Source organism: Egretta garzetta, unplaced genomic scaffold, assembly GCF_000687185.1.
Source record: "Egretta garzetta isolate BGI_Z169 unplaced genomic scaffold, ASM68718v1 scaffold161, whole genome shotgun sequence".
Classification (NCBI taxonomy): Eukaryota; Metazoa; Chordata; class Aves; order Pelecaniformes; family Ardeidae; genus Egretta; species Egretta garzetta.
The window spans coordinates 5682694-5708547 of record NW_009258754.1 but is presented as its reverse complement, the minus strand read 5'-3'; the positions used below and the strand labels follow the sequence as shown (position 1 = coordinate 5708547).

General features: G+C 42.8%; 2 protein-coding genes across 2 annotated transcripts; one reads left to right on the top strand and one right to left on the bottom strand.

Annotated features, from left to right (window-relative positions):
• The first annotated feature begins 8 nt into the window (after positions 1 to 8).
• LOC104135492 (claudin-19) lies at positions 9 to 18440 on the top strand. Its single transcript, XM_009649152.2, has 6 exons — positions 9 to 533; positions 4706 to 4976; positions 13529 to 13693; positions 13840 to 13921; positions 16645 to 16755; positions 18196 to 18440. The coding sequence occupies exons 2-6, from the start codon at positions 4757 to 4759 to the stop codon at positions 18293 to 18295; spliced, it is 678 nt and encodes a 225-aa protein (XP_009647447.1). The 5' UTR covers positions 9 to 533; positions 4706 to 4756; the 3' UTR covers positions 18296 to 18440.
• A 1912-nt stretch (positions 18441 to 20352) lies between these two features.
• Positions 20353 to 21736, bottom strand: DUSP28 (dual specificity phosphatase 28). Its single transcript, XM_009649112.1, has 2 exons — positions 21389 to 21736; positions 20353 to 20463 (listed from the first exon to the last, which is right to left on the bottom strand). Exons 1-2 carry the CDS (start codon positions 21734 to 21736, stop codon positions 20353 to 20355), a joined length of 459 nt encoding a protein of 152 aa, XP_009647407.1.
• Between the last annotated feature and the right edge of the window lie 4118 nt (positions 21737 to 25854).

The window sequence follows — 25854 nt, the reverse complement described above, 5'->3', positions numbered from 1 at the left end:
AGTGTGGCAGCTCCTTTGCCTCCCGGGCCCCCTTGGCCAGCAGGGCTGGCTCCATGTACTTAGGGGCTTCCACGGTTTTAATGCGTTCTTTCCTCTAGAAGCTTTCTGGAATAGAGAGAGTCTGTCTCCTCCTAGCCTAGAGCTCAGCCTGCAGCAGCCCAGGAGCCAGGCTGCTGCCTCAGCCTTGCCTTCCTCCACCAAGTGGCTCCACATCACCTCACCATGCCTCACCACCTTTCCTCACCGTCGGGGCACTCCACTAAAGGGCTGCTGGTGGCCGACCAGGCGCCAGGCAGCTGCTCTTGCCCCACAGCCTCCTCTCAAGCCTCTGCGCCATGCTCTCCTTCACCTGGGTCTGGTGCCCCTAGGTGTTCTGCAGTCCCCGTGGTACTTGGCCGGGGCTCCCAGCCTCTGGCGCTGTGCTGCGATCTTCATGCCCGCGGTGTGACCGGGTGGCATCGCACTGGCAGAGCAGTCCCCACCCAGCCGGCACTGTAAACACCCTCCTGAAATGAAATGGAAAAAGAAAACAGGTGTGTTTGCTTTGAAAATAACTTGTAGTTGGTAAGTTTCAAGAAGCTGCATGCGTCTTTCTGGTTATCTGTGCTTTGGTGGAGCTACTAATGGGACAGCCAAGCAGCCTACGTGCCAGTTGTGCCTGGGTCTCCAGAGAGCTGCCAAAATCAAGCAGCTGAATAAACAGTGGTTTATCTCAGAGGTGCATGGAGAGGATGAGAGGCAGCAACCATGTGTTGCAGCAGGGAAAGTTCAGTGTGGGTGTGAGGAACGCGCTCCACGGGAGAGGGGTTGGGCCATCTCCAGCCCTGGAGGCCACTCTGTTGTGACTGGACCAGGCTTGGGCAATGGGACCCAACATTGAAGCTGTGCTTTAGTGGGAGGTTGGTGTCAATGTGGCCCCTTCCAACCCAAATTATTCTGTAGTTCACTGTGTGAAGGGAAAGCTAATAGCAAGATGAGAATGATCTGTATATTGTAGTTTCAAGCGGCTGTACCCCCCTATTAGATGCTTAGTAAGTTAGAGCGACTTCAGGAACACAGTTACAAAGTGAAATCATTTGGAAGTGGAGAGGAAATGAATTAACATGGTTCCTCCGTTTGTGTGTGTGTGTGTGGGGGGGGGGGGTTGGGGGGTGGGGTTTTTTTTTTTTTTATTAAGGCGTGAAAGAGTTTGCCATCTCAACTCAAGGCCAGACCCTGACCTGAGGAAACCTCTGTAAGCTTGTGGTGGGAGACTGCTCTAAGTGGTTTAGTACTGTATTTGAACCTGTATTTTATCTCTTTCTGATTGCACTGGTGGCCATGGGTCAGCCTCAGAATTTGCTTGAACTAAGAAACGATTAGCAGGTTCAAAGCTGTATATTGCTGGTGTTAAAAGCATATATATGCATGCATAAGTGAAACCAGTGGCGTAATCAATGCTCCGTCTCTGTTTTTCTATGTAACAAAATGAAAAAGAAGTAAAAGAGTTTTTTAACTTTCCAGTTTAGACACTGTTACCACTTGGTTTTGCTTCCAGAGACCTTATCAGGAGTGATTTGTTTGTTTAAGTGACTTAAATGTTTTTCTTTGTTAACCCTTCCTGTCCTGTGTGCAAGCCTTGTACATTTTGGCTGTGCTGTTTTTAATGTTCAGGTGATCTCTTTCTCCCCCGGGGCTTGTTTTCATCACCTGACAGCTCTTAGTTGTGCATAGCCTATGTGTGCAATTTGTGAGGGATGATGATCTGGGCTTTATGTATTTACTTGATTTTGGTTTATGGTCATTCTCCTTTGCACAGTTGCAAATCATATTTGCTGTTAGTTGTGCCATCATCTCAAACCTATAAACAGTGACAGTGTATGGCAGCTAGTACAATCAAATCCTGAAGGGTAGGGTGTACATGGTACAGGTTGAAAGAGGAGGATGGATCTGATGATGTCTGTTGAAGTAACAAGCTGTTTGCTTCTGAAAGCTTTGCTTTTGCAAATGGTTTCTGGTAGTGAACTCTTACCCTGTTAAAGCAACGCGTTTTGGTGGCATTGCTTTTATTGTTAAAACTACAAGAGTGGTACAAAATCAGCACCACCATTGCATGGGAACTGCGGTCTTGTGCATGACTGGTGGCCCAGAGGGAATAAGGTATTGTCTGGACTGTCCCATGGGTTTTGTGTGGTAGCAGCAGGGTCAGGAGGTGATGAGCCAGAGTGGTTCCTTGGGGCAGAGGAAGACAAAGAGAGGAGGAACAACAGCAGCAAAGTGGTTGCAGAGCCAACTGTTCTTCGAGATCTCCTTTGGCCAGGAGCCAGGGAGGGCTGTCCTGCCTCTGGGCATGTCTGAAATCACAGTTTTGTTTGTTAATGAGATCCACTGGACCAGTGTCTGTGCTTATTGCAGAGCTTACATGCTGCCAGGGAAATACAAAGAATATAAAGAAAATGGATCTGGTTAAACAAACAAGCACACACACCCTTTTTTTTTTCACTGGCCCTTGTTTTACCTCTGGGAGATGTGCATTTTGGGAGAGGCTGGAGGGGTCCCTACTCCTGCCTTCTGTGGCCTATTGTTATGTGACCCATCACCGGGCTCCCAGTCCTCACTGAGACACCAGACCTACTCCCTGGCCCATAAGGATTCAAATACCAGCGCTTTGTGCTTTGCTTTCTGAGTAGTAAAGGTTTTCTTTGCATGCTTGTCTTAAGAAGATCTGGAAAATAAACCACCTTTCAGTTGGTCCATCATACACCATGCTATCAAAGTTTATTCTTCTTGCCACTTTACATCTCCCTGTGTATTGAATTGAAATGTCGCCATCTAGATTCAGACCACATGTGCACCTTTCCACTGAGGAATACTTGCCCATAGCGAGGAGCTCATAGATGTTGTATCATCACTTCTACAGGTGCATTAATACAGGACAGTCATTTTAAGGGTGGGAGAAGGACGCTTACAGTTGTGTTTGTAGTCCTGCCATGACATGGTGGAATTTGGGTCAGGGTGGAGGAAGGTTGTTACTCTGTATTTGTGAAATCTAGTTTCCAAGCTTCCTCACTTTGAAACCTACGGTATGTTAAATTATTGTATTTTAATGAGAATTTTGTGTTTACAGCTTTGACATATGTCCTACCCATAGTGATAGTGCAGAGCATATAGTTTTATCTTCTTTTCCTTACTGCCAGGAATGAATTGTGATTGCACAGGTCATACTTATGTAATAGGCAAAACATTAATTTGGGTTATTGGCCTGCTTTTATGGTGTGAAGTCTTGTTGAGTTTGTTGCTTAATTCAAATTTATCATTTATTTCAGATATTCTCTGTTGAGTTATGTGTGTTTTGAAGAGGTTACACAATCACTTCAGACAAATGCTCCCTCCTCAATGTGAGACAAAACTTTTATAGTGGAATGTACATATTTTTAAGAGTGGAATAAACTTAATCCTCCTTTCCTTGTGCAAATTCCAAGTGTTGAAGTAATTTAAAATGAATAATTATGGGAGGGGGCTTTTTCCTTTTTCTTTTCCTTTTTCTTTTCCTTTTTCTTTTCCTTTTTCTTTTCCTTTTTCTTTTCCTTTTCCTTTTTCTTTTTCTTTTCCTTTTCCTTTTTCTTTTTCTTTTCCTTTTTCTTTTTCTTTGCCCTTTTCTTTTTCTTTGCCCTTTTCTTTTTCTTTGCCCTCTCCTCTCTCCTCTCTCCTCTCTCCTCCCTCTTCTCTCCTTTCCTTTCCTCTTTCCTCTCCTTTCTTTTCTTGCAGAGAACTTGCATATTCCTTCACAGTGTAGGGTACATCCTAAACCAAATCCTGTCTTCAGTTGCTTGCCTGTCTTCTATGAACACAGGTATCCTTCCATGAAAACAGTGTCTTGGCAACAAGTGCAACAAAAGTTTCAGGTAAAACAATCATTGTGAAAATTGTAATAATATTTTTCTATATTGCTTTGGAGTCTGATGGTGCATGGGCAGCTCAGTGGCACTGGCAAAGCAAATTATATGCCAGTGGTTGCCAGGTTAATCTGAGCATCTTTGGTACTAATTTACATGATTTTTTTGTAATTTTCTTGAGTCATCCATTTCCCTGAAACTTCGCTGTAGCAAAAAGCCATGCCTGAGCCTTTGTGCAACAGTTGGGCAGAGCTTTGGCCCCAAGTCCTTGATTTTTAGAATGGGGGGAAAGGTCCTAAAGAGTACAAAACTTTCCCTTGTTTGATCAAACTGGTCTTCACAAAGTGCTGACACTAGTGTCTAACAGGAAGGTAGATGAAACAGGTTAGAAACATACCGTAAACGTGAGTATATAAATTTATTTTGTTTTAAATTTGTATTGATAGGCATTGTAATTGGGAGATTAATAATTTATTAAAGCATTTGACAGTTTTAATTTTAAAAGAATTTTGAGTTACCACATAAATAAAGAACAGATAAAACATGGCAAATTCAAATCAGAGAATTCCTCAGTGGGGTCCTCTGGTTTTGCTCTGTTGGTATTTTTTGTGGTAAGCCTGTACAGTAATAAAAGTGTTCCTAAGCAAATACTCAGATGTCATAGAATATTTTAAGTATTCCAGTTATTTAATGAGATTTAAATTCCAGTTCTACAATTCCCTTATGTGACAAATTATTTTCTATGTAGGCATCTTTTTGATGTTTTCATAAAGGTCAGGCTTGTGTAAAGGTAACTCCATATACTATATGTGTATAAACTGTTTCAACAGGTTTATCAGAAATTTCAGGAGGCTTCTTTGAAAACAACTTCTGTCAGAAGAATGGCGGCGTCTTCTCTACAAATTTGTGCATTGTTGTTGGCTTTAGCAGGATTCACCATTTTACTTGTTAGTACCATGTCTAACAGATGGAAAGTTTCAGACACTGCAACAGTGCTGGTTACTGCAGACTGGATTTCTGAAGGTCTTTGGATGGACTGTGCAGTGACTGCTTTTGGATCAATACAGTGCAAGAAATTTCTCTACATGTTGAATTCAGAAAGTAAGTGCACATGGCATGTGTAGATAAAATCCAAGGATGTAATTTTATTCTTTCTTTCTGGACAGCTTGTTAGCGGGGTTGGACAGCATATACTGTGGTTGTCACAGAGTGTCTGTTACGGACAGGATTTGTTCTGTAGTACTTGTAAACAGGTTACAGGGCCCCAGTGGAACCCGTATGCTTCACCCTGCAATTCCGCTCAGTAACTGCTATGGCTTTATTGCCATCTCTGTTGTGTTGGCATACATGTATGGGTGATACACAATGAGTCTAAGATTTTGTTTGTTTGTTTTGGAAGAAATAGGATCTTTTTATTCGGCTGAGTTCTTAACTACAAGCAGATCATAGGTCAATGAGTGCTGGTGCTTGTTTGTGTGAGACAGGGCTTCATAGATATTTCAGAACTTGTTTGATACTTTGTGCTAAATCTGTGTATTTGTTCTGGAATGCCTCAGAGTTTGCCAGCTTAAAATACATCTATGCAACTGATGCTTTTGTTTGCTGAGGTAGACTGTGCTAGCAGGGTATTCTATCTGCAAACGGAAAGAGAAGAATTGTCTTTGTAGGGACTGAAAATTATTTGTTTGGATTATTCCAGATTTTTACAATATCTTTCTGTAAATACCTTTTTATGGTAAAGGACTAGGAAGGACCAACATTTAAGTTCTTTCCTCCGAAAAGCAAGTGTAGGAACAGTAGCAGTATAGCCTTTGAAAACTAGCATTTTGCTAAGCTTTCTGTCTTAAACAGAACTTTGCATTTATTCTTTTACAACTTTCAATATTGTGCAGTCACTTTATGAGTTATATAATGGAATCATTTCTTCAAGCTGTCCCTGCTTTATAGATCCCTGATTACTGTCATTGCTGTTTGTCTGGACTCTTTCCAGCTGATTTATTCCTAATATGCAGTGCTCAAAACTTACAAATACCATGTCTCACAGACTATGAACGCTTGCTTTTCTTGACACAGACATGGACTCCACTGAAATCAGAGCTGCCTAACTGTAAGGCAGATCTCTGAAACATGAGAGTTTAACTCCCAGGAGTTAACTCTCAAGATTCAGCGTATTTGTGGTTCTTCCTCAGGGCCCTGACTTCAGTGGCCTCATCTGCTTTCATAATGATGGTGTCAGTTTAAGAATAAGTATCAGCATCCTGTAATGACACCAGAATTTGTAGGCTCAAAAGAAGGCTAATCATATCCTTCCAAGGATTTTAAAAACTCCTCTTGTTATATCAGAGACAATGCCAGCTTTTCATACCATTCTGGTACCCAGTATCAGAATGCTCCAGTCCAAGACTTCCTTTATGTAGATACCAGGGTGCCTAAGTTTCATCTATAAACTTAGCTATGATTTCTGGAAACTAGGGTGATGAGATGGGGCCAACACTCCTTCAGTTCTTGTATGTGGTAGCAAGATGGCATGGGTACTTATGATGGTGTTGCAGTTCTGCCTTGCCTTGTGTGACAGGGGGAAACAAATGTTTCAGCCCTGTTACAGAGACAAGCAGAGTCAGTGTGGGACATCCGCCTTCTTTTTAAATGCAGTTTCATTGCACCCAACATGGAAAGAAAATGTTCTCCAGGAACAGAAGAGTTCATGACAAACTGAAGCAGTCACTTCCTGGGGGCTTCTCTTCCCTCCCTTCCTGTGGCCCCCATAATTGGAATAGAGGACCCCTTGCTGGCAGGGCTCGGTGGATCATTGTCACCTGTTCAAAGACCTGTGTGTCCCCTAAAATCAGCGTGGGGTTCCTCATACATACTGACGGGAATGTCATGCGGCTGCCTGGAGACTAATTGCTGTCTGTCACAGGGCTGTTTCTCTTCCTACAGTGCTCAGTCAGCATTCCTGGCTCTTAAATCTACAGAGGTGATCAAAAAGGTACAGCTCATGTTGATAAAGCATTTAGGGGGTTAATATTTTCAGTATTTTTTTCTCCAGTGTATTGGCTGATCTGATTTTAAAAAATACTCTTTCTGACTGTAAACCCTCCCTCAAACATATTACTTGCAAACATGCTCTGTTCTGAGAATATCAGAGGTTAGGAGCAATTTCTCTCTATGGTCATATATTGCTATGGTCATATGTGGTCACATCTTGGCATGTCAATGTTAGCATTTTACTTACATCAGGAGTGCACTTTTGTAGTGATTTTTTCCCCCAATTATTCCCATTTACTGTATTTAGTTTTCATTGCAGAGTGGTCTTGCAGTGCACAAATTGGTTTCCTAGTGGATGAAGCAAAGCAGGGAAACCTCCTCCAGGCATGCACCCCCTGACTTCCTGCCACTGATGGGTGGTTCAGTTCACCCAACCAGGTTAGAGTAAGTCTGAAGGAAAACTCCCACATTGTGGATGGTGTGGATGTGAAGCTATCAACGCCAACTCCTTTACTCTGCTGATGCAGAGCCTCCTGCAGAGCAGCATTTGCTGTTGCGTCCATCACTTACCAAACCATAGTTTATGAAATGTAGTGAAGAATAACCCTATGTTCTTCAACACCCCTGAAGTGTGATTTCCTTAAGGGAATGATTAAAATGCCTGGTGCCATAGGAAAAACTCATGCATTCCAGATCTGCAGTTTAATCTTTTCTGCTTATATGTGTGCTTTATGACTGTCTGCTGAAATAGCTTTCTTAATTAGGAAGGTATTTTTTAAAAATGAAATTCTTAAAAACTTTTTTATCCTTGGCAGCAGTATAAAATCTGGGGACGCTTGATTCAAGGTCCCAACTAAACTCGACTTTGACAGTGCTGTCAGCAGAAATGATCACTGAGGTCACCTGGGGAAGCACCTGTGTATGGATAAATTAATTTGAAACTCTTTGAAAGGCTTTTAATGGAATGCAGGTACTCCAGTATACTGTTACAGAGTGTTCATTTTACTATGCCATGCTTTTTCAAATTGCAGTCACGTAATAGAAGAAGGGAATTCTGTAAAAGTCACCCGAGAAGATCAATTCTTACCACACACCACCTAGTTTCTTTAAAAGGTTGCAAGTACAGAGCTGCACAGGATCATGCTGGCTGTGCTGCCAAATCTGTTCTTATTTAACTCAATGGCAATGATCCTCTTGGCTGCCAAGGGAGCAAAAATGTCGTGGTGGCATTGTAGTATCCTTCTGCAGCTGAGCCTACCAACCTACGGCATCAGCTCAAAGTGACCAGTGAATTTTGAAAAAAAAAAAAAAACCCAGATGTCTCTTATGGGCAAGTTGTGACTCGTGAATCTGTTACCACGTTGAGTCATAGCGGGATTATTTTATGAAGAAACTCTGACTCCATTTCCTGGAGATAAGAGCAGGTTATCACTGCAAGAGATGGTTAACCCTGCTTGGGATACGCAAGCAGTGTAAGGTATTAACATTAGTGGGTGATGTGAACTGAGTCTATGATTTTGTCTAGTCAAGAGCAGAAGCAAGTAAACCAAGTTTAACATACTTCTACTTTACCTATAATACATTTTTATTAATGCTAAGATATTCTGGCAGATGCAAACAGCTGATATGTATTATTTTTCATATAGCTGTTTTCCTTCATCATTTTACTCCTTTTGAGATAGGTCTGTCACACTGGCTCATTTATTCCCTTACATTTCATTTCTGTGAAACATACATTATTACAATTGTATCCCAGTGTAAGTGGGACTATTTTTAAGACTGAATGTGGCAGTATAGTTGCTATGGATTACTTATGACCATAACTCCAAAAAACATGCTAAGTTTTCTAGTAACAGAGTAAAGTTCCTGTTCTCAAGCTTTTTTATGCTTAAGTTATCAAAAAATAACACAGTTTTTTGATTTGAGATCAATAGTAAAATTACAAACAGTTTTAATCTCGCGTAAACCCTAGTTGACTTCAGAGGAGGGACAGAAATAAAATATTTGCCAATATTATCATTCTTAAAAGATATTTTGTATCAGGAATACTGACTGGACTTTCTACGCTGAGACTAAGAATAGGCTCATTTTGTCGCTTCTCATTAGAAAAAGAATTAATATTGTCCTTTTTTTAAAATGTTAATATCTTTATCATGAACTGCTCCCATTACTTGTTGTCATGTACTGTAAGCCTTATCTCTGGGGTTGAGCAAAGAGCAAAGGTAGTTTCATTTTGGAGTGAAACCCAGAGATAAAACAGCAAGGAGGCTTCTGAAAGGCTTCACTTGATTGTAATCTAATTATAGGGATATTTAACTGTTACTACTCAGAAGCATGAGTGCTGCATTAGAAATTGTTGGTTTTCTTTTGTGCTTGGGTGGGTGGGCAATTATTGGAGCTACTTTGCCGAATAATTACTGGAAAGTCTCCACTGTACATGGTAGTGTGATCACAACATCTACGTTGTTTGAAAACCTGTGGAGGAGCTGTGCAGAAGACAGCACTGGAGTATCCAACTGCAGAGAATTTGACTCTCTGCTTGCACTGCCTGGTATGTGACTTTGCACAGTCTTGTTTATATTGTGTAAAAATTTGTTGGAAAAAAGTAGTAAAGCTTTTGTTTTGGTAATCTGGTAGTACTGGAAAATAACCGGCCAAGAAAGACTTTGTGGGTTGAAGTAATAAAAATCTCTTGAGCAGCAGAATGTGTCAAGCACATTAGGAAAGGCTATAAAATAAGGCAAATGAAGTTGCTTGATCAAACATTTATTTTAATAGGCATTTTAAATATGGTGTAATCTCTTTTCTAGCAACTTGTGGGAGGAATTAGTAGGAGACATTTTTTAACACATTTTATGATGGTTCCATGTTTATTTGGAATTATTGGATAGACCTTCTTTTGCAATACTTAACAGCCAAGGTACCATAGCTGGGCTTTTTTCATGTGATAGGTAAGAAATAGTATTTATAGCTAAGAAGTGGTAGTGTGTTTTGTGTGTTGAGACTGAAAATCACAGATAATGCAAGAAATACAATGAGTATATGTTACACATATTATAACGTATTTTATTCTGAGTATGTTATACAATGAGTATATGTTATAAATTAATATACTTGCCAGGACTTGTTAACTAATGTCTTGTTAGATGTGGTTCTAAATATCGGGAAATCTAGATCTGCTGGCTCCTGTACTCTGTATCAGTCTTCAGAACGAAGGCAATATTCTGTGGGTAGTAAGCGTGTTTATACTCAGTAAAACTAGTTTTTATTAATATTGAATAATTCAGTATGTAGGTACTTATCCCAGAATAAAGATGCCTTGAATCTACACTTGGAGGTGGCTAAACAAAATAGGTAGGAGGATATTCCTAATCTGAAGAATGTGTAATATAGCGGGAATGAGGTATTAAATTCACTTTCTCAGTCTGAATTAAACTGATGTTGTTGACCAGCTCTGACACTAGCATAGTGATTCTCTGAAACCGTCTGTGTCCAGTATTTAGGGAATAATCTGTTCTGTTCATCTTTCAGTGTTATCTAACAATTGCTTTTAAAATGAATGTGTATATTAAGTGGAACATCACCCTGTTTAAATTTCTTAGACTCAGCAATAGCAGGATCATGTCCATCGGACATTATCCTCTGCAGAGTGCTTATGTGAGTGCACATCTGGTTTATGTATAAACCAGTTCAAGGGTTGCTTCATAATTCACTGCCAGTGACTCTAGGCAGCATCTTGTCATTGATGTATTTACACGTGGTGTTACCTCTGAGCTCCCATGTGTGCAGGTGTGGGCAATGGGGCTGCATCAGGTCAGCATCTTGGAGCTGCTGAGAAAAAAGTGGGTTTTAAAGAAATGGGGGGGGGTATGGTGCAGAAAAGAGCATCAGGAATGGATGTGCTAAAGCGAAAGAGAAAGGAAGGCAAGCAACAGCAAGGCTCCTGGAGAACTGCAGATAGCAACATGGAGTCAGCAGGCAGTAAAAAAATGGGGCCAGAGAGAAAGTAAGTGAATAGGCCAGGCTCTGAAAGTGAATTTGTGAAGATCGAATTTGATCTGTTGAAGAGGAGATCAGTTATGCTGTTGAGAAGATGGCAGTATATTTGAGGGGCATAGGTGGAGGAAGGGGAAAGGAAAAGCAGCTTGACGAATTGTAAAGAAAAAAAGGTTTTAGAAAGGAGAACTGAAAAAGAAACAAGTTAGAAGACACTGAATTGTTGAAAAAGTTAGGAAGACAGTTGGGCAAACCAGGAAAGAGGGAGAAAGTGGGGCTGGTAGCAACGAGGGCTGAGCAAACAGCAGGACTTCCAAGAAATGTCTGTAGCACTTGCAGGTATGAGCCAAGGAAGACTAAAAATTATCATGGCCAGTTTAGGTGTGTTTCAAATATCTGTTTAGAAACTTAGCTGAAACCGCTGCAGCGAAGACGCCAGGGACTGGGGGAGGAGGGAGGAGAAAATACAAAAGTGCCCTTGTTTACCTCTCATCAGAGGGACCATAAAGGTTTTCTGTGAAAGTTTCCTTATTGGCAGCTGAGCTATGTGGTCTACCTCTGGTTTTTGTTTTGTGCATGGGAAATATCAGAACTGGTTCTTTTAAACAGATTTAAAGCTTTTGAATACAGCAAGCCATTAGCCCAAATCACAAATGTTTGAAGTGAGGACCTTTTAAAAAGCAATATTGCATGAGACAGATTGAAACCATGACTGGCAACTATGTAGAGATGGCACTATCTATCCAGTCACAACTAGATCAAACATTTGATATAAAGCAATTAGGTAGCTGCCAAATGCTTTTTAAACTCTTTTTTCCCCCTTCTTTTTAAGGTTCCATAGGTGTTTCTTCCAATGACAGGATTTTGGGATAATTTCTTAAAATTTGTATTGATTGATAAAGTTAACTGACTTCGTACCTTGTTCAGTAAGCTCATTTTTAAGATAAAGACAACAAAAAATTGAGCTTTCTGAACCGTGAAGTAAGCTCCTCAGTTAAGGCTGCTGAGGTTATCACAGTGTGGTCCAAAGAGGATATGATATGAAATCTCTTCTGTTGAAATAATACAGCCATTAGCTTGAAAGCAGTTAGGCTAAGGGTACACTTGTGCGTCCTGGAGAGATACGGGGAGTCCCATCTAATACTGCAGCAGTCCCAAAGACCTGAAATGTAAGTTGTTGGATCCCTGCTATGGGTAGTTCCTGCTGCCATGGTGTAAGATCCCAAACTAGAAAGCAGCATTGCAGCTGAGTGGTTGTCCTAACTGTATCTTCTGCAAGCACAAACCTTGAACTGTTAATGGTACGTTGAGGAGTCTTTTCACTTTTATTACTTTCTGTATTTTTTTCCCCCAGAATTTTAAAACTAGTGCTTAACAAAACATTAATTCCTCAAATGATGTTATAATTTAATTCTGTGCATTTATCTCATGACTGCTTATTACTGTCTTTGATAACTCTCAGGCTTGCAGGACCAATACTCTTAAGCCACATAAAGCTCTACAGCCCACTGAATCTGAGTGTGAATCTATCACTTTGCCTCCTGTTTCTGTGCCTGATTTTTTGTTGTCTGGAGAGTTACGGGCTCTCTCCACTACAAAGCTGGAGAGCAGGTTACCACAGAGGACGTGGAGGTGATCAGGGAGTACGAGCTTGAATGCTGGCCCCAACGATGCAACTGTCCAGATGTAGTCCCATTGAGGCCCTTTTGATGTGTGGTTAGAATCATAGAATCATTTAGGTTGGAAAAGACCTTTAAGATCATTAAGTCCAACAAAGTTAGCAGCCAAGACCTGCTGGATTGGTGACACTTGGTGTGTTTATCTCATAACAAAGATGCCAAAGTGCCATTTGGCCTGGAACCTGCCAAATTCAGGGTGCCATTTTAAAGGAGCTTAAAAGTCTCTGTCTGACCTTCCTTCTTAGGCTGGTTAACAATCTGGGCCCAGTTTTTGTGCAGTCACCTAAAGGTGAAGACCGGGAGCTTAAGCGATGCAGAATCGTCAGCATACCAAATTCTCTAATGTGCCCACATCAGCTGTAACCTCTCCGCAGGGGAGGGTTAGGGAGGAGGGAATTCTTAGGGAGGAGAGGAGTGCTGCAGCTCTTGGATCCGCTTGTCCCCGACTCAGAGTTTAAAGTGCATTGCTAACTCCAGCACTTTCTTTCCCATCTCTCACTGGGAGTAGCAAAGCCAGGACATTTTTCCGATTCCTCTGTAGTGCCAGAGCCCTGCACACCTTGGCTAGGACCCGGAGTTCAGAGGTGTCCTGTGTGCTCAGCTGTACAGGTGTAAGGAAGTCACCAGAACTTGTGAGTAAGAGACTTATTTCTGCTCCTGTAAATGACCATGTATACCATGATGCATTTTCACAGGACTTAAAGTTATAAGCTATGAATGGCTTGCTGTAATTTTTCAGGGTTTACTAAAACCCCAAGGGGATTTACTGAGCTTATAGAGTGGAAGCGTAGTTCAACTCTGAAATCTGAGGCTAAACGCTCTATGGTTTTGATGCTTAGCTGAGCCAAATAAAAAAGTTGGACAAGATTCATTCTTCACTTCTCCTGTTAATTTTGTCACTCCCTCTAATCACTTTTATTTTTTCAGCACAAGATCAGTTTGATTTCTGTGTAGATCTTGATTTGTTTTCTCTTTTTCTGTCTTACTCAGTTCATATCCAGGCATGCCGTGCCTTAATGATTACTTCCATCCTTTTGGGATTCATAGCTACAGTACTCTCGCTGCTTGGTTTGAAGTGCACAAACGTTGGGTTGAGCGATGAAGATGGAAAAATGAAGTTTGCTGTCACGGGAGGATTTCTCTTTATTTTAGGAGGTAATATCGAGGCTAAAATGAGAATGTTATCAATACTTTGTGTTGCCTTCACAGCTGGACTAAATTAGTTTAATACTTGTTCTTGGTTTAAAGTTGTTACCACTATTTGTCATTCACCTGTGTGCTTTTTGAACTGTTTCTGGTAGGTCTCTGCTCCATGGTGGCTGTTTCTTGGTATGCTGCGATGATTACTGCTCAGTTTTTTGACCCGTTGTATGCTGGAACCAAGTAAGTTAATATATCTGTCATACCAAACGCCAGCCATCATGTGTTACAGACAGCTGCAGTAACCTCAGCTGCTCCAGAGTTTCAGAACCTGGATGGATCCTGCTATCCACTCCTGTAGGAATCAAAATCTGTCTTCAGGGAATCTCTTCACCTCAGAGATGTTGGTGGAGAGGGAGGGGAGTTCTCTTCTGGAAGGTTTAGTGAATGTGTAGGGAATATCAACCCCACATCCAAGGGCTTTCTGTACTGTGTTTACATTTTCTTGTGCGACTCAGTTAAGAAGTGCATATCACAATGCTATGAAGAAGAAAAGGTAAAAGTCTTTGACATAAAATTTTCTTTGGCATTTAGACCAAAAGAGGTACAAAATTCTAGCTATGGCTGGAATACAATGCCTCAGATGTACAAGCAAATGAAAAGACCATATAGAAACCAGTTTGAACTGCGTACTGGTGACCTGCAGATAGCTGAGAAATGTCATTGAAGTATGCTGCTTGTCTTAAAGAAGTAAAAAAACATTTTTCACTATATAGTAACAGCTCAACATTTACTTGCCTTAAAATGAGGCAACGTTTGTGGGACTGTCAGCTCGTACACTTACGCACAAACGAGTTTCGAGGTATAAAAGCCTCATTCTTGTCTGATATAAAAGCAACAGTCTTCAAACCCAAATGCCTGCTTAATGGCACCTTATCTAGGTCAATAGATTTAGCAATGAGGAAAAAGGGTGGAGGTGACCAGGCCTCTCCTCCAGAGAGGGGGAAAAAGGGAGAGGGGAAACACAGTATGTTGTCTGTGGAGAGCTGGCTTGGAGGCAAGGGGGCATTTATAATTTGCCAGTACCTCTACCAAGTATATATTTTTTAGATCAGTAAACTATAAATCTTCTGTTGCTAGGATCATATTTTGAAGTGTTTTGTAAGTTTCTTCCTAAGAATCAGTGCAGGGAAGGCAGAGGCGAAGTGCTTTGTTAGGACTCAAAGTACTTCAAGCAGTTGCTTTGGCTGTTTGTCAGTTTTCCTTGTGTTTTGAAACAAGCACAAAGACATTGCACTTGTGAATACTTTTTTGTTGTTTTATATCCCTGTGAGAGAATCATATGAAAGGTAATAAATACGTTAGAGGGCCAAAACTACTGTTGATAAGGAATTTCAGTTAGTGGGATAGTTAGCGAGTTTTATAGTTATCTGGTATAGCTTTGGGGCTTCAACATCAATGCATGTTAATCAGTTACCAGATTGTTTGCATTCAGTAGTTAAAGAAATATTTTTTTTTTAATATCTAAACTTCATGTTTAAGACTATTGATTCACTGAGCAGGTCTTGGTGAATTAACTTTGATCATTGGTAAAGACAGACATGCTCTTGAGGGAGTTTGTGCTCCTTGGACTCTGAGAGACAGGTTTAAATTCAATTGCAGGCCAGTATTGATCTTCACTCTTCAAGACTGGAAAGTCTGTTTTTGCAGCCTGCACTTTTTTTGGCCTGTCTTCAGCAAATTAGTAAAGCTAACCTCTACTAATTCTTAGAGGAATTTCTCATACAGCTGTGAAGGCAGCCTAAGTTCTCCTGGAGGTCCCTCCTATATACTTTCTTTTGGTGTGATATCTACAGCATTCCTCTCTATGGGTGACTAGTGAGCAGAGACGATTGCATGTGCTGCGCAATGCTCTCTGAATGTTCCTTAGTATTCCTCCAGCAACTTGCACTCCTGTGTTTTTGAGATGTTTGTCTCCTTGTTCTGTGTTTGGAAAGCACCTAAAATAGTGCAGACCTTGCAGCTCCGATGTGCGATAAAAACAGGGAGAGCAGTGAACCTGTGTAGACCTCTGAAACCTTCCTGTTAGCAATTAATTCTGAAGTCAGAAACTGCTACAGTTTTAAATAATGAGTTTGTGTTAACAAGTGGAAAGAAAAGACATGCATCTGGTTTCAGCATACCTTCTGCGCAGTCTATGACACTTATTTGGATCTTATATTAGTTACAGCACAGAGGTACAGCCGTATTGTGGATGTAGCCTTTGTCCGAATATAAAAAATTGTTTGCCTCTTTGTGTGAAACTCCTGCCAGACTTCTCAGGCTCAGTTGTGTCTAGGCTTTGGGTCAAATTAATTATCAGTGAATTTCTTGGACTGGTCAAGGGGGGGTTCCTGAAGAGTGTAGCTTTGTGCAGTAAAAGCTATTCTTTTCCGAGCAGGGAGACTTGGCCTATTCATAAATGTATTTCAGCCACAGAACCACAGAGAGTGCTGGATATTCTTTAGGATATGTAAGTTTGAAAACGAACCCTATACAAATAGCTACTTGTAGGCGGTCTAGTGTTGTGGCCATAGAAAACTGATTGACTTCAGTGGCACAGCCAATGCAAAGGCAAAACAAGTGTTCTGGACTGCACAGAAGTTATATTATTATAATTTCTTATCGACAGTTTATTAAATGCATGTAAGTATTTATTGCTACTTATCTTTATGTTGCTTAGTACTTTCTGTACTGTCAGTATTGTCATACTGACATTGTCATGCCCTAACATATACATGTAAGTTTTACTGAACAGACACAAAGCCAGATCTTTTCTCCTCTGCTGAAGCACCTTTCCGTTAGCTGATCTCTACACAGACTAGAATTTGTTTGGTTGCATGGTTTGAGCATCTTATGGCTCAGTCTGAAATAAAGGCTTCCTGATCCTGGTATCTGCTGTTTCCATAAAATCTTTTATGTTTCAGGTATGAACTAGGAGATGCTCTGTACTTAGGCTGGGCTGGATCTGTTCTTTATACACTTGGTGGGATCTTTCTGACCTGTTCGTGCAAAGGGAAGCAAACCCAGGATTACAGGTAAGCTTGGATTTGTCAGGTGAAATAGTAGCTGCCAATTATATACCATTTTCTGTCTGTATCCTACTCTCTCCCCCTCACCCCCTGGTATAAATCTGCAGCCATATAATGTACAAACAGGAAATTGTACCTATTAATTCACTGCTCTGGCATGTCACAGACTTGTGATTGCGGGGGATGCTGTACCAAATACTTGTGCCTCTCACATAATGTACTCGCTGATACTTTGACATCAGTGGTCACACCTATAACTATTATTTGGTAATTCTGGGTACTGCTGATGGTTCTGAGGTTTAGATGATGAAAACAGGCAGTGAAAGAGCAGACTATCTATTGCCAAAAGAAAAGTTAATTAACGAATATAGTTTATTAATTATAATCAAGTTTTTCTGCAAGACTCACTACTACTGAAGTATTCAGATGCCATTTACTTTGCAGAAAGTGTAATGGCCTTTCTCTCCCAAAGCACAGCCAATTGGTCATCAGACGCATATGACTTTTTTCTTGTGCCTTATGGAAATGTCTTGTTGCACATCAAATCAGAAAAGTTGGGATGTCTGGCCTCGATGTTTAACCTTGCCTGGATTTTTTTTTTTCATTCTTAAATTATTCACACATACAGAAAATATATATAATTAATTATTATACATAACCATTATACTTAAATTGTCAGCCATAGCAGAGGTCCATGTCTACCCAGAACCCAAATGGCTTGGAGGCTGTACTAGCTAAGCTTGAGAGGCTGATGACATGAAGGAAGAAGCATACTCACTGCTGCTGCATTTAATCTTAGGAAAGTTATGTCAAAACACCTAATAAGTTACAATGATCCTCTGAAACTCCGTAGCCTAATCTGAAGCCATTTAAGTTTTATGGTAATATTTCATCAGCCACATTGGACTTTAGATCTCGCTCACCATACTGTGATACAAAGTCCCAAATATCCTGAAATGTCTTGAAAAATCAGGTAAAACTGATGTATGAAATAAAAGTTGAACGTGACGAATGGCAGCTGAAGAGGTTGGCTGAAGATACTTCTGCTATCCTTTCTCATCACCTTCATTCCTGTATTAAAAAATGCAGCTTGCAGAAAGGCATTAGGGTCTAGGTTCTCTTCTGCTTTAGGGACTTGACTAAAACGCCTTGAGGAGGAGCACACTTGAGTTAGGAATCCAGAGTGTGTTGCTAAGATAGAGACCAGAGTGTGGTCTCTATCTTAGAGAGAGGGCTGTGCTGCCTATCAAAGAGCTCTGCTCCTTCCCCTTAACTACAAGACTGGTGAGAACAGGCCTCTAATTTCTGCACCTTTGTGGATTACGTGCTGTCGGTGGGCTGGATACAGACCTAAATGATTAACTTTCTAAGTGTCTGAAACTCTGGATCTGTGTGTAATAACTATTATTTTGTATCATCTTTTTTTTTTCTTTTCTTAATTTACAGTTGCAACAAATACGCATATTCAGCGGGCCAGGCAGCTCCTCAGCAGCGCATTTACACCAAAAACTCTGAGACAGTCATAAGCAACAAGGAGTATGTCTAAACTTAACTTTTACACCACTTGTAATGTTAGTAGGTTATGAACTCAAATAAAGAAGTGAACTACTTCCAGGGTTCCGGTTCCAAGTTGCTATCTTTCATCTTTAATTTGGAGCAGTACAAGGAGGAGGTATGGTTTTCAATGTACATAGGAGTGGGTTTCTGGGAACGGTTTTCAAATGTAAATAGGTTTCTAGAGAAAATGCTGTGATGTGAAATCCTGTGGCATGGAGGTTTTCTGCGTGCTGAGCAGCCTGGTAAAATTTAACCACAGAGTGTGGAGTAGCCTGACAATCAAGAGGGACTGTTTCTATTTCAGCTGACTCAAAAATGCGGAACTGATAGCTGTAGCTGACTGCAAGTTAGTATGCCTCTCAGTTAGAAATGTGTTGTGTTTTCCTAAGGTTTAGCTTCCTACTTTTGTTTAGCAGCTTTAGCTTGTGACAGGAAATAAACTTTATTCCACAGCCTGACAAACAGATTTTTTTGATGAGTGGTATCTTGGCCATTAGTATGGGTATCGTCTATATGCTGTGGGCTTGAAGCCCCATGTTATACTGACATTCATGTTATGTATGATAGTTAAGATTTATAAAAACTACAAAAAAATTCCCTAGCACCTCCAAATCTACAGATGTGCAACAAATTGGTTGTAATGCAGACAGCAAAGATAGATGATACAGAATGACCCAAACACGGCTGGGAGTGGAGAAAATATCTGGTGCAAAAATGCCTTTTTATAACAAAGGAGATGAGCGCCCCACTTTTTTTATTTCTATTTCTATGTTTTCAGCTTTTAAAATAACCATATTTCAACTTAGAGCAATCTTTAACATTGGGAACTTCTACTGCGTATGAATTGTCTAAAAGTCGTGCAATTCCCCAGTGGTTTTTATTCTCCGACATTGTTCCATCATCAGAATTTCTGCCTTGAACTACTCCATGGCTGGGCGCTATGTTTGCCTTGTGTAAGCACTTAGATGAGCTCACTCTACTTTGTATTGATGCTTTGAGCAACGTGCAATGGAATTACACACTGCAGGATCACAGGTTTCATAACTTGGCCCTTTTAAATTACAAATGTGTTAATAGTTTGACAAAATACCTTGGTGTTTCTCTCTACTTTTAATATCCTATGATGAACATAACTGTAGTCTGAGTTAGTTAGAAGCTTCGTGCATCTTCTTCGACATCCCAGTAGATATTGCACAGGGCGACCTGCAAGCGGTCTTAGCAGAAACGATCTAGCCATGTTGCTTGCATACAGATACAGCTGACTTGTGAACTGACATGTTAAGGCATGGACTGGGCACTGGTAGATCTTGCTAGTCTTAGTAAGGAGCGCTAAAAGGCATGAGGATTACTTCTACGTTGCCCATGTCATCTTTTTTCCCTCCACTATCAACTATTCTTTTAAAAATCATCCCTTTGGTATTTTGGAGAATAATTTCAAAAGCCGAAAAGGCACTTAACGTGTACGGTGGGAGCTGAACTCCTTACCGTCGTCTGCATGTTCTGTCCTCTGGATTTTTAGGTAATTCTGTGTTGGTATTTTGGTCTAGCTGAACATAAGGAAAATGCAGAGCTCAGGCAGCAGCTAAGCAGTTCCAGTGTTGGTTTCCTACCAAAGGTAGTATCAGCTCGTGAACGTGAATTATGATCCAGTAGGGGAGTGACAAATTCAGACCTTCCTTGGACTGGTGTCAGGTCTTCTAGTGACATCACTGAGAAGTTTAATTAAAAACCAAGAGTAAAAATCCCTGTGTAGCAACTCATTTGTTCAATACATTATTGTATTCAGTGTCATTCAGGGGAAAATAAATGCCCAAGATGCCATGCCTGGTTTGTTTACAGTCCTTCCAATAATTTTGTTTCTGCTGTTTCTCCCTGCTTATCTGCCCCTTCCCCCCGCCCCTTCAGCGGTAATGCTCTGCGTGAATTTAATGAACCATCAACTCAGTTTGGGGAGTAAGGCTTTTTATCTATCATTGATATATGAAGTGATTTTTTTTTTTTTTTTTAAAATCTGTAGCAAGCCACTTAACACTCTCTAAAACATCTTCACATGCTGCTATTTTTAAGTCCTTTGCTCAGCAAATCTTCTTCATATCTCTGCAGCTGAGACCAAAATCCTGCATTGGGTTCTGCTACCGGTCTGGCAGTCTTCACAGTCTAGGGAAAAGGAGAGACAGTGTAGAAGCAAGGGCAGGGATCATGGAAATGGATTTTTTTTTTTTCCTCTTAGACTTTTAAGATGTTGTTTTACTTTACTTTGGTTTTGATTTGGCTATGGAATAATGAACAGATATTTTGGTGAGCTGACCTCACTCTGTGCTTGCTAAGCCCTCTTGGCACATAGTCCCTGTTACGGAATGGCTTCATGGGCAAGACATGAAAATGAGCTGTTGAACTTGCTGGAAATGTGGATGTCTCTCACAAAGGGTGGTGATACCGCTCATGTTTAAAGTATCGTGAAACTTGCTCACGTGTCTGCACGCCTCTGTTCAGTACTGAGCAAAACGTTCTCTGCATTAGGAACTCCAGGGAGGCACCGACCAGATGGGTGCAGACTACAAGACCGTAGGGCATAAGTCACGTGTAGCGGCTGGGCTTCCTAGTCAGGCTGCGCTGCTGTTCCTCGTAGCGAGCTAGTCCCCAGCGAGGTAGCAGGCCTAGCAGATGATGTTTCTTTGTTGTGCCCAGCTATCACACAGGTGATACGAGCTGATCTTGCAAAACAACTTCTGCACACACTCGCATCCATCTCACTTGCTTTAAGTCTGTCTTCACTTACGTATCCTGACTCAGCAAAAGAGGGAAATGTTCACAAAAACAACCAACTTTTTGCATATTTGTTACCAGTGCTTTAAAGCCTATTTGCATGTGTAATTATATCTAATCACAGAAAGCTCACATCAAAAGATTATTTGTTCAAGTTGGGGGTCAAAAAACTTACAGTGGAATTTTTATTCAGGTGTTGAATATCTGTATAACTGCTGAGAGCACCAAAATAGCTCTATGAGAAATCACCATTACTCATAATAAACATTCTTTACCCAAACGATGTCTAACTATCAATCAGGGGTAAGTACAATACCTCAAAGGCGTCCTTGAGCGGGAGCTTTCGGTGTCTCATCAGGTAAGCTGTGCAAACGGCGGCTGAGCGGCTGCGGCCATTTTTGCAGTAAACTAAGCACTTCCCACCGCTCTTTACCGCCTCGTCTATAGCGTCACCGCACTGTTCAAAATACCGGTACAGGTCTTCAGCCGGATCATCGAACACGGGGACGCGTATGCCCCGCACCTGCCGGAGGCCAGGGAACGGCTGCTGCCTGGTGACATTAACGCAGAAGGTGACTCCCTCGCGCAGGAGCAGGTCCTCGTCGCAGGCTGCCCTGGCGTTGCTGATGAGCAGCGAGGCAGTGACCTGGCAGAGCTGGAGCATCGGCAGCCAAGGGCGCGGCGTGGCCGGCACCACCACCCCGCTGCAGAGCTCCTAGGTCGCCTCCTCCGTGAGGCACTCAAGCTGCGGGGCAGCCCCAGTGTGGGGGGACGCGGGGCTGTCAGGCGCAGGGTGCTTCCCCCAGCAACGTGTACGGCTGCGCTGGGCTGCGCTATATTTATCCCCTTGTAACAGTCACAGGCATAAAGGCTTCAGGCAGGTCCTAGTGCCTGCTGGATCCTGGGAGTCGCGTTTCAGCAGTTAAAAGCCATTTCGGAGCCCACAGATCGTTTCTGAAACAATTGGATTTGTCCAGTCCCTGTAGCAGCTTCTTGCAAGAAGCTAAACCCCCGTCTTCCTCACAGGAAGGCTGCCGCTGGGGCCAGCACTGATGCACTATCGGTGCAATGATGCAATATTGATCTGATCACCTCCAGATCATCTAGTAGCCCCTCACCTACAACCAAAGCGTCTTTCGAATACTCAGAAAATGATTTACTAGGCTAGCTAGATACGGTAGCGCTAATCTTGCTGGACTTCAGTAGAATTGCTGGTGTGTTGCCAGGGCAGAGAGTATCCTACGCATGAGTGTGAGGACACGCGTTCAAGCTACGAAGGCTGGGAGGGGATGGGGCCAAGGACCCAGCCAGGGAAACACCGCATCAGCCGGTGCCAGGCGGTGCTGCAGGGCTGGACGCGGGTACCAGCCGCTTCCTCGCAGAGCAAGCGTGTGGCCGAGCTTCTTGAACGCTTTTCTTTCTGGGCATGACGCAAAAAGGAGCCGGTGACCGATATCTGCTGTTGGCACAAAGATGAACCTGGACTGCCACAGCAGCAGGGCACAGGCTAATAGGACCTGTGTGAAACACAGCGCCAGCCAGCAAGGACTCAGCCATGAGGGGCGAGGATGCGCTTCTGTCCCGTCACGGAGGGAGGGGAAGCTGACCCACCCCACAGCTGCTGTCACCTGTGGCAGTAACCAGAGAGACGACGGCTCTGGGGCCCAGGGAGACGGCCCCTAACACGAGCACAGGAGCCCGGCGTCCCCTCCTCACAAGGCAGGGCTGCTGTGAGGGTCCCTGAAGCCTCTCCTTCCTGGGGAAGCAGGGCTGTGTGTGGCAGCAGGGAAGCAGGAGCAGAGCTGAGCTTGCATCACGCCCACCGCTGTCACAATTTGCAAACATAGGGCGTTCAGCGGCTTTACAAACCAACAGAATTGTTTCCAAACAGCTTTAATACACACACAGAGCTGTAAGCGGCCGCTACTTAAGATCACACAGAGGCGGCAAAGAGGTGGCTGGTCTGCAAACAACTCCACCTAGGAGAAGCCCAACATTTCTACACTCACTTGTACGTATATAAATGTGTGCATGTGGCGCCTAAATAGCTGTAACTGCAGGACATGAAACTAAAGAAAGAAATACCTCCTCACTCAGGGGTATCACTCAATTTATTAAATTTAAGTGGTATTTGCTTACAGGCAGATACAGTTTTAGTAGTTTCTGGTTACCAAGTCTCTCAGCCACTTTGTGAGCTGCTTTTGACGCATTACCTGGCCTCCTGCATTCACTCACTTCTGGAATTGGACAGGGCAGAGCTGAAGCGCAAACCTTTCTGCGGCACCAGTTCAGTCTCAGGCACTTGCTCGAGACTGAACATCCACATCAGTGCGACGGGCTTCGCTTGCTGTTAACCCTACCAATTAAACAATTAGCACAACACTCCATAATGCTGAATACCAAGGGTAGTTCTGATTCCTTGCGCTGTCGTGACTTTTTGTGCATCTCTATGAGGAAGAGACCGTTCAGCATGCTTGCTTCGATGACTCGAGTCAGGTTCCACCGTGTTTCCACAGACACCACATCCACGCAGCCCCAGTGGTTGTTCCTCCAGATTACGCGGGGTCGAATGCCGGCAGACCTGGCGCGCCAACATCAGCCCGTTACAAACCCAGCGGCTGAAAGCAAGCTTTCATTCCTCAGGACGCCTGACCTGGCCTTTATCTGTCTCTTAACAAGGAAAAAGAAAGAAAACCCCAAACCCAACTTAAATGGAGAAGGAATAAAACTGCCCTGTGAATACAGATTTAAGTCTCCAGCCTTTTTATTTATACAAGGATTCAAAGAACATATTTCAACTTTAGATAAACAGTGCAAGAGAGTTACAAGTACCTTGGTAACAGAAAGAAATAGGTAACTGTCCAGCTATGCCAATAAGTGAAATAATTCTTACCCCTGCAAATAGAAATGCATCTGTTTAAAGCAAAGGTGGACTTTACAGATATTTTTGCTATACCTTAGCCCCTACCAAGCCCACCGGAAAACAACAGGCAGTTTGTCATTTGTAAATGATAAGTAGCTACGCTCTCAAAGCCTTTTGAGACCCTCGCCCTTAGTTAAAACATACACGTTATGGCACAAAAGAGCAGGCTGAAAGACAGAGACATCTGGAAATCTGCTATTTCTGGTTCTCCCCTGTCCAGGGACAGGGCTGTTCTCTAGACCACTGCCCTCCTCCGCATCCCTGCTAAGTACGAGGCCTTTTCAAACCAGAACACCACGGACCTCCATCTCGGTAACACCGAAGCACATGTTCCTCCCCAGCCACCTCTGTTCCCCCAGAGCTCCCCGTTCACCTAACCAACCCACGGCAGCCGCAGCCCCTGCCAGGGCTGCAGCCCTCAGCCCGGGGCTGGGGAGGTTCGTCACAACGTTTTTGAGCAGGCAGTAGCCCAGGAAATGTCATTTATAAGCACTGAAAGGCCCCAGGCTCTGTGCCAGCCCGAGCGCAGGCTCAGGGCTTGTCTGGACCTGGGCTGACTTCAGCTTGTTGAGCCGTGCCAGCAGCTGGCTGGCCGTCGGGTAACTATGGCTTGCTTTAGTTTAGAGCGATACCGCATCGATACCCCAGGGGCACTCGGCTGTTTTGGCTCCCCAGCGGAAGGTGGTGTGGCCAAGTGCAGCCCCAGGCCACTGAACTGCAGCAGGTCAGGGAAACCGCTTCAGGGCAACAAAGAGAACAGAAAAACTGAATAACCGGGAACGGACAAAGAGCAGCAGTGCAGGCGGACCACGTGAAAAGGTACACAAAATAAACCCAGCGGCCCCCGCGCCCAGCAGGGCGGAAGCGTCAACACCAACATCAGGTGCCTCCTGGCTGAGAGAGGCAAGAGCCCCGGCAGACCTCGGGTGCTGACGCTGCTCCGAGCCCCAGCCCGGCTCCAGGAGGACAGGAGCAGGTGCCCGCGGGGCCCAGAGGGACATGGAAGCACGAGCTCGAGCCCAGCCAAAGGCGGGGGGAGGCATCAGGGAGGGTTTCTCCTGCGTAACAGTTTTTACTGTATCCTTGTGGCTTTGCCCTATTAATTTGGGCTATTGGGTTTTACTATCATAACAGGACCAATAATTTGGGCTATTAAAATGCTAAAATATTAACTGGACAATCAGTAAATCCTTGGCTTCCCATTTAAGGTGTGTTCCCCTGGGGCCTTTAAGAAGCTTTTGAGGGTAATAGGCTGACAGCAAATGCTAACTGCACAGAAGTGGAAGCGACAAGGACTTTCCTTTCAATCTCCCATTCTACAAAGCAAAACACTGACCTCGGCAGTCATGTGTTAAAACTCCAATTCAATCCAACCATTTTTTGATGAGAGTATTTTAATGCCCCTCTCCCCCCCAACACCCATTTTGTTTTCTTTGGATGTAGTTTCTGCAGGATTGGTTGTGGGGATTCCTGTATCTGAAGGCTAAATTTGTATTGGCAACTCTGGTTAAAAAAAAAAGACAAAAAAAAAAAAACGCTTTAGAGCAGTAAAATGTGGAACGTGCCTTATTTCTAGAAGTAAATAAATCTGTATAAATCCATGACTTCTTGTATTTATCCACTCCTGGGTTTTGATGGGTCTAGTGGTGTCGTCTGTCCTTCAGCCAGTGTCCAGCGTCCTGGCTTTCATTTCTGAAGCCCTACCAGATTAGATCTGGTGAGTACAGGCAGGAAGGACACCAAGTCAGTAACATCAGTCGCTGGGACTCGGCATAGCCAGTCAAAGCTGGCCTAAAACTTCTGCCTACCTTGATGAACCACGAGCGTCATTACTGGGCCCCAAAACGAGGTGGGTAGGA